Source organism: Oryx dammah, unplaced genomic scaffold (assembly GCF_014754425.2).
Source record: "Oryx dammah isolate SB20612 unplaced genomic scaffold, SCBI_Odam_1.1 HiC_scaffold_27, whole genome shotgun sequence".
NCBI classification, from domain to species: Eukaryota; Metazoa; Chordata; class Mammalia; order Artiodactyla; family Bovidae; genus Oryx; species Oryx dammah.
Window position 1 is genome coordinate 46,490,600 of NW_024070211.1, and position 12,906 is coordinate 46,503,505.

General features: G+C 43.2%; 1 protein-coding gene across 1 annotated transcript in view; it reads right to left on the minus strand.

Annotated features, from left to right (window-relative positions):
* The window catches only part of LOC120854641 (aldehyde oxidase 4-like), a 68,433-nt gene that overhangs the window by 14,458 nt on the left and 41,069 nt on the right, over positions 1-12,906 (minus strand). The window contains exons 21-28 of the mRNA XM_040228842.1: positions 10,643-10,767; positions 8,085-8,218; positions 6,772-6,859; positions 6,369-6,455; positions 6,002-6,193; positions 4,781-5,008; positions 3,061-3,156; positions 2,557-2,685 (exon numbers count right to left, since the gene is read on the minus strand). Coding sequence (XP_040084776.1) covers positions 2,557-2,685; positions 3,061-3,156; positions 4,781-5,008; positions 6,002-6,193; positions 6,369-6,455; positions 6,772-6,859; positions 8,085-8,218; positions 10,643-10,767 — 1,079 coding nt within the window. The remainder of the gene's footprint in view (positions 1-2,556; positions 2,686-3,060; positions 3,157-4,780; positions 5,009-6,001; positions 6,194-6,368; positions 6,456-6,771; positions 6,860-8,084; positions 8,219-10,642; positions 10,768-12,906) is intronic.

The following is a 12,906-nucleotide window of genomic DNA, read 5'->3' on the forward strand; positions in this document are numbered from 1 at the left end:
CTTTTCGTGTATCAGGGAGATCCCTGTTTTCATAAATCCGCCTTTGCTGGCTCATTCAATTTTCAATATTGACCTCATTACCAATGGATACCTTCTATAAGAGTGCCACATTCAAGACAAACCTGAGTCAGAGATCCCGCCTGTCTGAAGCTCAGCTGTTCTTCCCCTTACTGGCACCCTGACCACATGCTCCTGTGCAGTCCAAGGGACTCTGAACAGTCTTCTCCAACACCACAGTTCAAAAGCATCAGTTCTTCCGCGCTCAGCTTTCTTCACAGTCCAACTCTCACATCCATACACGACCACTGGAAAAACCACAGCCTTGACTAGACGGACCTTTGTTGGCAAAGTAATGTCTCTGCTTTTTAATATGCTATCTAGGTTGGTCATAACTTTTCTTCTAAGGAGTAAGCGTCTTTTAATTTCATGGCTGGTCACCATCCGCAGTGATTTTGGAGCCCCCCAAAATAAAGTCTGACACTGTCTCCACTGTTTCCCCATCTATTTCCCATGAAATGATGGGACCAGATGCCATGATCTTTGTTTTATGAATGTTGAGCTTTAAGCCAACTTTTTCACTCTCCTCTTTCACTTTCATCAAGAGGCTTTTTAGTTCCTCTTCACTTTCTGCCATAAGGGTGGCATCATTTGCCTATCTGAGGTTACTGATATTTCTCCCGGCAACCTTGATTCCAGCTTGTGCTTCTTCCAGCCCAGCGTTTCTCATGATGTACTCTACATAGAAGTTAAATACGCAGGGTGACAATGTTCATCCTTGACGTACTCTTTTTCCTATTTGGAACCAGTCTGTTTTTCCATGTCCAGTTCTAACTGTTGCTTCCTGACCTGCATATAAGTTTCTCAAGAGGCAGGTTTACTCCCATATAAATGACTTGAGATTTAAAAAAGAATTCTGGGGTTCTGAAATTAACAACTTCACTTTCCTCAGCTAACGGACAGCCTATTTACACCAGGGCTAGAGCCACTGTCTCCTTGGTAGCCAGTGAAGCCCCAGCTTCTGCTCCACGTGGTTCTTTCGAAAATCTGGCATGATGGTCAGCTGACAAACAGTCTAGAGCCTTGGGAAGCTATGAACCTCGGAAGCTCTTCAACCCATCATGGAAGCCCACTGCAAAGCTGTAGGAGGCCTGATGGCAACTGGGTGGCAAACTGCCCCTCCTTTCCTCCCAAGTAGCTCTCTCTGGATCTGCTGAACACAGCTCTGTGCAAATCAGACAGCGGAAGGCAGTGTGTGGGAAGGCTTCGTTTTGAGAACTACATTTTTAGACTTCAGATGAAGGATTTTATTTTGTCTCAAAGGTGGCCCAGGAATATCCACATAGTTCTATTAATAAATGAAGTTTTCATGTTGTAAGCTGTACTTTTACTCACTGATTTTTGAAAGCAATCTTATTCTTGTATGTATTTTTTTGGTGACTCTATAACTGTTATGAAATAATTTCTGTTGCCCTGCCTCCCAACTCTGGCTAACCTCTAACCTCTAGATTGAAAAGGGCCCCCTGTATCAGAGTTTCCCTTGTGGCTCAGCTGGTAAAGAATCCGACTGCAGTGCGAGAGACCTGGGTTCGATCCCTGGGTTGGAAAGATCCCCTGGAGAAGGGAAAGGCTACTCACTACAGTATTCTGGCCTGGAGAATCCCATGGGCTGTATAGGCCACGGGGTCACAAAGAATCAGGCAAGACTGAGTGACTTTCACTTTTACTTTCCTGTATCAGAGCTTCCTGAAAGTGGGGAGGTCCCTCAGTAGAAAGAGGAGGCAGCTGGCCTGGGGCTCAGGGTGGGGCTGGGGCAGGTCACAAGTGGCTAAAGCCATAGAGAGGCATGGCCCCGGTCAAAGCTGCCTGGAAGGGGCCCTCTAGGGAGCTCACGACGGCACCCATGAGGGGAGGAATCAGACGTGGCACAATCAGATTACACTGATGCCAGCCAAGTAAGACCTATTCTGCCTCTCACCTCTGTGCTTGCTCTTCCTTGGACTTTATAGGGGTCTGAAACGTAGGTGAGGGGGATGGTGGCAGTGGGGAAAGGGTAGGGAGAGAAATGGAGAGAAGCCATGCCTGCCCCTTTCTGCCTGCAGGCCCAAGCTGGGAAGTAGCAAAGACAGTGGAATTTGAAGTACGTTTTGGAATTTTGGATTGGACATTTAAATTACTGAAATGAGATAAAAGAGACCAATGGGGACTTTCCTGGTGGTCCAGTGGTTAGGACTCTGCGCTTCCACTGCAAGGGCATATGGGTTCAATCTCTAGTTGAAATAAGATCTTGCATGCCATATGGCAAGGCCCCCCAAAATGGATTTTAAGTGATCTTAGAGTTATTAGAACAATTAGAGGTAGATTTTATTCAAGGGAGAGGAGAGAAGCCCACAGAGAGAGCTGGAACCACTTGGAGTCTTGGTTCTGCCAGTGATTAGCTCAGAGATCTAGCTTGCTTGATCCTTCTTGGCCTCAGTTTCATGTTCCATAAAAGAAGGGATGGGACAAGATCCCTTCCAGCACGGTGCCCTGGGTGACTGAGAAATGAAAAAAAGTCACCTGCACGGCCTTCCCATTGATGTCTGCCCCCATTGAGCCAGCTGTGAAGGTCGCATTGGAAACCGTGGTAGTGTTCGTCTCAGACAGGTGTATATATGACTCAGGGATGTTCAGTTCACGACTCGCCACCTGCCAGAAGCAGGAGAAAAATACTATTTATTTCATTGACTTTAATTCTCCCTCCCCACAAGTTGAAAACCTTTTAATTCTTTTTTTGAACTGAGTATAAAACCTGGCTACACTGTACTGATGAACATTTAAGGGAACACTGGTGATTTCATATGTTGATTATATAATTCAGAAGATTTTAAATGGCACTATGAAGCAGACGCGGTTTTCTTTGTGGCCTAGCGAAGAATCTGTTTGTTTTCGTTTTTGCCTCCTTCGCAGTAGCCACGCAGCAGTACAGTCACTCTAGGACCTCTAGTTGAGGACAGCACAGGCAGACAAGCTTGAGGTCCAGCAATGCTCTTCCACAGTGGAGAAAAGGAATACCTATCTCACCTGGATCATTTTGGTGTGAAGGCCTTGTCCCAGTTCACAGCCACCGTGACTCACCAAGACAGATCCATCGAGATAGATGTGGACAAGAGCAGCAGCCTGGGGACAATAATTAGAATACCAGTTTGGACACTGACGTGGCCAACTGTTGCCATGAGTTTAGCTGAGGTTACCCGATGAATGGCTTTACTTCAATGAGCCAGCCTCTCATTGTTTATGCTGGAGAGGAAAGCCTTTACAGATAGCTACAGACAAGCCCTGAAAATAAGCCCCAGGCTTGCAAACGCTAGTGCAGAGGCATGAAGTGTGGCTCAGCCACACTCCCACACGTGTCCTGCCCGCTGGAGGCATTGTGTGGTTGGCTTGTGTGTTGCCTCTCCAAAGCCCCAACCTGCACAAAACTTTATTGTTTGTTCCTTCCTAAACATGAAGATTAATTTTAAAAACAAATGGGAACTTGGATAAGTCAATTTCCAGGCACAACCTGCCCTGGATACTAGAGGAGCTGGAAGAAAGTCAGGATGTTGTAATAATTTCCAAATGCTACTGACCTTAAGAATCATGGTGGGGGAGGGTGTGGGCTCCATTATGGAAATTCCAATTCAGCAGAAGGTTGAACTTGGAGCTCAAATACCCAGTTTTAAAAAAAATCCCAGGTGATTTGGGTAATCGGCCATGTTTGGCATACAAAACGCCTTGTGCAAAGGCAGCAGAGCCATCATCATTTTGTAAGTGAGGATTTAATTCAGGAAAGCAACATAATTTACCACATTAAGTTAGGGTTACTCTTCTGAACACTATTGGCATTTATCAGTACTATTTTTTATTAATTTTACAAATTTGTATTTTATTAAGGCATAAGAACTATAAGAAGCTTATTCTTTGTTCTGTGGTTATACACAGTTAAAAATATAAAAAAAAAAATAACCATTGAGAGTCCACAAGAATACGTTTGTTTTCCTTTAAAGGAGATCTGTTATTCTGGCTTGAGAGATACTACCTGGGGGAAAGACTGAACATCTGCTCCAAACCCTCCTGACCTTCCCTCCCTCCTTCTTACTTGCCTTTCTACCTTGTTAGTAGATTCTGAGGGAGAGTGTATATTAAAGGCAGTTTTAATGAAAGAGAGCTTGGCCAAAACTCATTCACACCAGTAAGGGCACCTGTCTTTGTATGGGTCTCTTTTCAGAGATTGATGGGAATAGAAGCCAAAAGAAAAAAATCAGAAATAAGAAATCTATGAAAAACTGTTTAAGATGAAATTAAAAAGGAGGCATAGTAGTCACTGAGCCTCAATATAGGAATTCCAAGTTCTGTACGGATAGGAGAGCTCTATTCTCATGTGTTTTTGAAATCTCTTACTTTCAAATGACTGTGGTCACTGAGAAATTAGAAAAGAGAGAAAGGGATCCTTATTTCCCCCAGTTCTCTCATGGATTTGAAATTTGATGCCATACTCTAATATTCACTTTCGGGGCCCAGTCCAAGGCCTAACCCCCTGAGCTGGACTTTATCTGTTGATTGTTTCTAAGGTCCCTGGGACTGCATTGCCCCAGGTCTGCTCCGATACCTATGGTTTCCAACGTTTGCCTAAATCCACTGTGTTTCCTGCTATAGGAAAGTGCCCCATTTCTTTTTTTCCCTGGAGGGGACCATCCCTCCTCACACATGATTGTGAGAGACAATCATGTCTCTCTGCCAGGGACTCCCGTCTTGATCTCACCTGATTGTAGAAGGTTGTGGGCATCCCAACTGTAAATTTCATGGGGACCACGGCAAGCCCCCTCTTCTTCCAGCGGTTCTTTTTGTTAAATTCCTCGGCAGCCAGTTTCCTAGCAGACAAGGAAGACTTCTCCAGACATTCTTCCCAGCATCTTCTCAAGGGCTCGGGATTAAATGTCTGCTTATGGGCTGTTCTGCTAGTTCTCTTATACATGTTTATTTCTTTAACCTGAAAGACAGGGAAATAAAGTGAATTTCAAGGCTATATGTTTATTGTTGACGTGAGGTGAGCATTTCTGCAATATACCTGATATGAAGAAAGTCTTTCTAACAAGTATTGAAATGGCTATGGATACATACAAACATACATGTATAAACTTAATGATAATAACAATAGAAACCACTAGTGAACACTTCATGTGCTCCAGGTTGTAGGTTAAGTGCATTTCCTCAGTTAACTTTACCACTGTGAGCAATAGTAGGTACTGTTATTATGAACCCTGTCCCAAGATTTGTTAGTGCTGAGACAAAATTCTCCTGATCCCACAGCCTTTTACTCATGCACAGTTTTTCCTTATTCTTAATCATTCTCAGATTAATTCCTCAAAATCTTGAACTGTGCTAGAATGCTTGTATACATGGCCATAATATTCCACTTTCTCTATTCTGCCCTTGGATGCTTCATACCAACTCTGGGATTGGCCATGAGACTTGTTTGGCCAATGGGACAATATAGGCAGAGACTTGAAAAGTGTTCGTGCACTAGGGCTTGCCACATTCTTGCTACTCATTCTCTGAGCCACCTTGAGAACTGATCTGGGCTAGCCTCCTCAAGGGTGAGAAACTGCTTGAAGCAGAGACAGCCTTCCCAGCTGGGACATCCCCTAGACTAATCAGCCCAAGGACCATGTAACATGCCAGCTTAGACTGTGTTTTAGACTATAAAACTCTAGTTGAGCTGGTCTAGACCAGAAGTGCATATTATGCATTTTGTGCATATCCACAAAATCAGAAGTGCTGTTTGTTGTTTTGGTTAATAAGTTTTATGATTGACTTGGTACACAGGAATGAAACCATGTCTCCTGCCCTGCAGATGGGTTCTTTAGCACCAGACACCTCAAGACTAGAAGCTGACATCATTTATTAATATACATAGATATTCAACATATATTTGAACCAACGATGTCAGAATTTTGTTAGGGTGTTCTGACTGATGACTTACCTGTTCGGGGGTTAAGTTACACTGAGAAGCCACAGCAGTTATATAAGCTTCACCGACCACTATGGCCTGGGGGAAGCCAAATCCTCGGAAAGCAGTGTTGGATGGCAAATTTGTTTTGCAAGGTCTACCTCGACACCGGAAATTAGGAATATAATATGCATTTTCACTTCTCAGCACCATAAACTCCATCACCTGAGTTAAGGCAGAACAACACAAAACATCATATCTATCAAGTATTCAAAACCACTTATCCAAATGACATCTCTACCTCAAATGCTTCACAGAATTTTTTCTAATTTGTATGATGATTATTCATAAGAAGAACAGTGCAATGGTAACTTATGGGAAAGGTGTATTTCCTATTTACCAGCTCAGACTCATCAGGAGTGCATCCGCCATTGATATAATATTCAATATCAGCAGCTTTGATCACCCCGTTGTTCATGAATCCAATCTGCAAAGTGATAGAACAAGTAAACCGTTTTCTCAATAGTCCTTTACAACCAGACTATGCTGTACATAAACACGTCTGATCACAGCTGTCGATCTATACCCAGCTTTGCTCATGGTTTGATGTGAAAGTCACCAGAGGAACACCGAGGATGGTGCCCAAGTAGACCATGAACTCAACAGGAAGTTCTGATCAGTTTTAGGCAGCATCCCCATGTCCCTTTCAAGTGGCACAGAACTTAGTAACTTGTCTGTTCTATAGGTTGGTTATCACTGGACAGTGTTTTAAGCACTTCCCTGAAATTGTTGCTGTCACTCACTTTGTATTTTCCAAGCAGTGGGTGGCGGCCAGCAGTTATCAACATGTCATCACCACGTTCCAGAATGAACCGTATGGGGCGGCCAGTCCTGTAAGAGATGACTCTGTTAACCTGCTGGATGCTTCATGATGGGGGAGATGCATTGAAATAAAGAAAGAAGGCTTAAGATAATCCAGTTTCGTGGTTTTTCAATGCGGGGTTGGGGGTAGTTGAAGGCCTTAACATTTTGAAAATCTGTGGGGGTATTAAAATGTGAGATAAGAACCCCTATTACTGTAATCATTTTGGTTTAGTCACATCTGAGAATTCAGATATTGAAATAACATATTATTTGGTTGTTTCCTTCCTTTTTATTTCTTTTTATATTACATCAAGGAATTGTATGATTATTTTGCAATTATATGTGTAAGCAGGTTATACTATTATGAATTTCATCTAGGGACATTAAAAGGGGGATAATATATTTGTTATAAGTGGGATGTGGAGGCTGAAAGGGTTGAGAACCGATCGTTTGTCAACCTCTTCTGGCTGCATTCAGACTCTTCCTTTTTAAAGTGCCTGGTGAACACTCCTCCCACTTCTGTGGGAGTGCTCCCAAGGCCTACACACCTGTACTTACTGGACAGTCTTCTCTATTGTTGGGAAGTGCCAAAGAGCTGGAACATTCATAGTCTTTCTTTTCGGAGCAGTAACCAGGGGTATGTTAGGTTTGTCCTGAATATACTTAGTGAAATTTAGTAGTTACAAGGTTAATTCACAGAAGTTTGGTTATTCCGGGAGTCTGGTTATTCCATCCAGAACATGCAGAGGCTAAGAGAACATTCCCAGGCAGCAACAGACCTGATTTATTTCATGAAAAAACATGCCCCTCATTAGGTTGGGATTTTGACCCTCCCTCCACTCAGCCAACCTCAGCTTGATTTATTTTAATGATTTGAAATATAAACATTTAAATGAATGAAAGTCAATGCAACTCATAAAAGTAACCCCAGGTTACATCTGTGCAGTGAGTCAAAATTTATAGTGCTTACATTTATTTCACACAACTACATTGGGAAACAGGTGGCTATTACTTTCGCCACTTTACTGGTGAGGAAACCAAGGTGACTTGCCCAAGATGACCCTGTGAATGAGTGGGCAGAGCAGGGCTAACACCCAGGCCCTCTGGCGCTAGGTCCAGTGTTTCTGCACCTGCACCCACGTGTTAACCATACCCTTCGGAAATGAAGGGCCGAGATCAGTGGGATGAAAGCTGGGGTGTGGGGCCGGAGGGACAGAGGTAGCATCTGCCCTGCAGCCACTGTAACTCTTACTTGTTGGCAGCCACGGCACTGACAGCTCCTAGCAGAGCAGGCTTGCTCACTTTCCCCCCGAATGCTCCTCCAGCTCTTTTTGTGTGACAGGCGATTCTGTTCCTTGGGATGTTTAGTGCTGCAGCCACGTATTCCTGAAAGAGGTACATTCCCAGAGTCACATAAGTGCAACTTACTGGTTTATTTCCTCACTCATGTACTTCCTCTCTGTCTAGTAAGAGAAATTCAGTAATTGAGCAAAAACAACATTCACATAATTATACAACCATCTTTGTAATCTAATTTTAAAATATTTTAAGCATCTCCAAAGAACACTTATATCTATTAAGCAGTCACTCCTAACGAAAATATTTGTTGTTGTTTAGTTGCTAAGTCATGTCCGACTCTTTTGCGACCTCATGGATTATAGACAGCCAGGCTCCTCTGTCCCTGGAAAAATTTCCAGGCAAACATACTGGAGTGGGTTGCCATTTCCTTCTCCAGGGGATCTTCCTGACTCAGGGATCAAACCCGCATCTCCTGCATTGGCAGGTGGGTTCTTTATCACTGAGCCACCTGGAAACTCCACATTGGACAGATACCTAGTTGTGAAATTGCTGGGTTATATGACCACTCTATCTTTAACATCTTGAGAAACTGCCAAGCTGTTTCCAAAGTGGCTCTGCCATTTTTCATGTTCTGTTGTTGGAAATAAATATTCTAATTTCTCCACATTCTCACTTGTTACTGTTTGTCCTTTGTCTAGTGAACTGCTATTATTGTGTTTTTCATTTGCATTTTTCTAGTGGGCTTCTCTGGTGGCTCAGACAGTAAAGAATTTGCCTGCAATGCAGAAGACCTAGGTTTGACCCCTGGGTTGGGAAGATCCCCTGGAGAAGGGCATGGCAACCCACTCTAGTATTCTAGCCTGGTGAATCCCCATGGACAGAGGAGCCTGGTGGGCTACAGTCCATGGGGTCACAAAGAGTCAGACACGACTGAGCAACTGTGCACACACACACAGTGATTTAATGATGCTGAGCTTCCCAGGTGGCACCAGTGGTAAAAAACCAGCCTGCCAATGCAGGAGATGTTAAGAGATGCAGGTTCAAGCCCTGGGTCAGGAAGATCCCCTGGAGAAGGGTATGGCAACCCATTCCAATATTCTTGCCTGGAGAATCCCATGGACAGAGGCACCTTGTGAGCTACAGTCCATAGGTTTGCAAAGAGTTGGACATGACTGAAGTGACTTACACACACACACACACACACACATGAGGCTTGTGGGATCTTAGTTTCCCAACCAGGAATTGAACCCAAGGAGCCTGGTGGGTTGCACAAAGTAGGACATGACTGAAGCGACTTAATATTTGGGCACGCATGAGCATCTTTTCATGTGCTTTTTAGTCATTCATAGACTTTCTTTGGAGAAATATCTATTCAAACTCTTTACTGGGTCTGTCTTTGATGCTGCCCAGGTTATGGGCTTTAGGCTGTGAGTACCCAGTGCCCCCATTATCCCTGGAAAATGCCTGCTGTCATGACTGATTGCACCTCAGAAGATGTTGATGGGAAATAACTATAGATCTTGGGACATGCATATTATTCCTCTGGACCCCAGAGCCACATACGGTCTTCCAAAAGAGATCTCAGGGGTGATTTTTTATCAAATTCCTCAGTTTACAGAAGATATTGATGTCCAGCTGCTTGTTAGAGATCATGTAGCAGATTAGCATCAAAGCCTATATTTCCATCTCTGTCCACTCCAAAATTTGCAACAGTGGAGGCCACAGCTACATCCCAGCTCAGCATCAGCATCTTCTCAAGGGCTCTGGATTAAATATCTGTTGATAGACTGTTTTGCTAGTTCTGTTATACATGTTTATTTCCTCGAATGGCAACTGGGAGCTTCTTCCACCTACTGAGGCTGGCCGTCCTTCAAGACCTCAAGCTACCAACTCTCTGTGCTCCACCAGGAAGCCCCCAGCTCCTTCCTTCACTGAGGTTGTCAATACTCCCTCTCCCAGAAGAACTGGCCAAGCATCCCCTGCGCCTGCCACTACTTTAGGACCTATAGCTCCACGTTTCAGAAGAGGGGAATGTCAGAGGATTTTCTTTACTTGCCTCGGTGAGGTTAAATCTCAACCACCAGGACAGGATTGGAATCCACACGCTGCTGCGCTGGGCTGAAAATGTCTTGAAGATGCAATCACTTTACCCGTATGCCACCGATTTATAAAAACATTCACACTGAGATGCAACTCAGAAGAACCACAAAGGGAAATGTAAATGCAGTGTTTACATTTGTCCTCCCTGAGATTAGGTTTTACACCCTGAGTTGTTAGAAGGGAAAGAGGGACTCTGCTCTCTGTTGTGGGAAGGCGGCACAATTTTCAGGTCTCTGAGAGGTCTGCCCTTTAAGGGAAACATCTGCCCCATTTCCTTCATTCTGGACTTCTGCTAATAGCAAGTGTGCAGTGAGTGCAGGCATCAGAAGGCCGCTAGAGGGGAAAGCCTGGTTGTAAGGGCCTCTGTCACACAGCCATTTGGAGTCTCATTTTCCAAAAACACTCTGTTACCTGCACATGGGTCTGAAACTGTGTTCCAAGGTGTAGCACCATTTCTTTATCTTCCTCTTGGGGGATAGCCAAGATAGTTTGTGTTTCCATGTAAAAATGTTCCTGTCCTTCCACGTGGACCTTACCTATAAAGCATAAACACAGGACAAGGTTTACTTGAAAGTTCCAACTTGGGGGCTCTTGGTGGTGTTTACTTTGTAAAGAAAGTGGCTTCAGTTTATAGTTTGACTTTGCATCATTTGGTTAAACCACATTTTCTCATTAATCTTCATTGTGCCTCACCAGCTGCCTGACTCTGGCTGGCTCATTCCCCTCTCTTGGCCTGTCCAGTGGGTGGTGAGATCTGGGATGTGTTGGACTTGAGTACACAGGCCGATATGACCACATATCTTAGGTCTGTTATATTCTTGCTCAGTGAGTTTGGCCAAATTAGTAAATTCTCATCTCCTCATCTGGAAAATTGGAGGTAATAATAGTATGTACCCTAATTAGGTGATGTCAGGATTATTGGGTCACAAAGAGGGTAAGTAGGTTGATCCTTACCTTAAAACCAGCCTGCTCTTGTTGATTTAGCTGAGATTTTTGGCTTGTTCAGTACATCCTTATTATTATTATTTTTAAACCTTTTATTTCATATTGGAGTATAGCCAATTAACAATGTTGTGATGGTTTCAGGTGAACAGCAAAGGGATCATACATATACATGTATCTGCTATCCCCCAAACTCTCCTCCCATCCAGGCTGCCACATAACATTGAGGAGACTTTCCTGTGCTATACCATAGGTCCTTGTTGGTTATCCATTTTAAATATAGCAGTGTGTACATGTCCATCTAAAACTCCCTAACTATCTCTTCTCCCCATCCTTCCCTCCTGGCAACCATGTTTGTTTTCTAAGTTTGTGAATCTGTATCTGTTTTGTAAATAAGTTCCTCATGCTTATTATTTTGTAGGTTGTACTAGAGACACATTTAGCCCTTAGTTAAGTATTTGAGAGGTAGTATTTTTAATTTAAAACTAACCAAAAGAACCCTGTGCAGTAAAAATAAGTGAACTGCTTTGCCAGAAAACAAAGGATTTCTTGAATTACTTCTTGGGATGACAGAATGTGAGTCATGTAAAAAGGCACCCTTTCCCCTACAAAAAAAGTTTGCTTTCAGCGTGTATATACTGATTTTAATCTAAATTAAAATTTATTTAATAATTAAATAGTTTTTACATATGATAGATATAATTCTGAGGCCTAGAACTTTATAGATAATAAATTTATGCAATCTCCGTACCAATCCTATGAGGCAGGTATTATTAGGAACTTGAGACATAGAAAGGTTAAGTAAGCTTCCCAAGGTCACACAGCTAGTAAAGAGCAGAGCTGGGATCCAAATCCAGGCAACCTGACCCCAGGATCCATGCTCTTAATTATTACAAGACATTATATTCTCAATAACTCCTAGTTGTGTTGTTGTTCAGTTGCTCAGTCGTGTCCAACTCTTTGAGACCGCATGGACTGGAGCAGCCCAGGCTTCCCTTCCTTCACTGTCTCCTGGAGTTTGCTCAGATTCATGTCCTTTGAATCGGTGAAGTCATCCAACCATCTCATCTTCTGTTGCCCCCTTTTCCTCTTGCCCTCAGTCTTTCCCAGCATCAGGGTCTTTTCCAATGAGTCAGCTCTTTGCATCAGGTGGCCAAAGTATGGGAGCTTCACCTTCAGCATCAGTCCTTCCAATGAATATTCAGGGTTGACTTCCTTTAGGATTGACTGGTTTGATCTCCTTGTAGTCCAAGGGACTCTCAAGAGTCTGCTCCAATTCTTCGTCGTTTCTGCCCATATTTTAAATTCCCTTTGTCTTTCAAACTTCCCACTTGAACTCCCACAATGGCCAGAATCCTGAATGACAAATAGCTAGCTAGGATCTTGTCATTCTGTTATCCTCAGTGAGAATAGAAATCTAAAGAAATTATACTACTATGGTTAACAACAAGGGTCTAGGGCTCAGCCAATTCTGGGCTCCAGTTCTGGTTCTACTGCTAACTGGTTATGAGATCTCAACCAGTTACTTAACTTTTCAAAGCCTCAGTTTCATCATCTGTAAAATGCATCTACTGATATGTTCTTTCTTAGCAGTGTTCTACTTACATATTAAATAGAAAGCAGTAATACTTAGGAACTTACAACAGACTTAATAATACTACTACTCATTTCCTAGGGTTGTCAGGATTAAATAACATAAAACACATGTGTGTCATGGTGCCTGGCACAGTGAG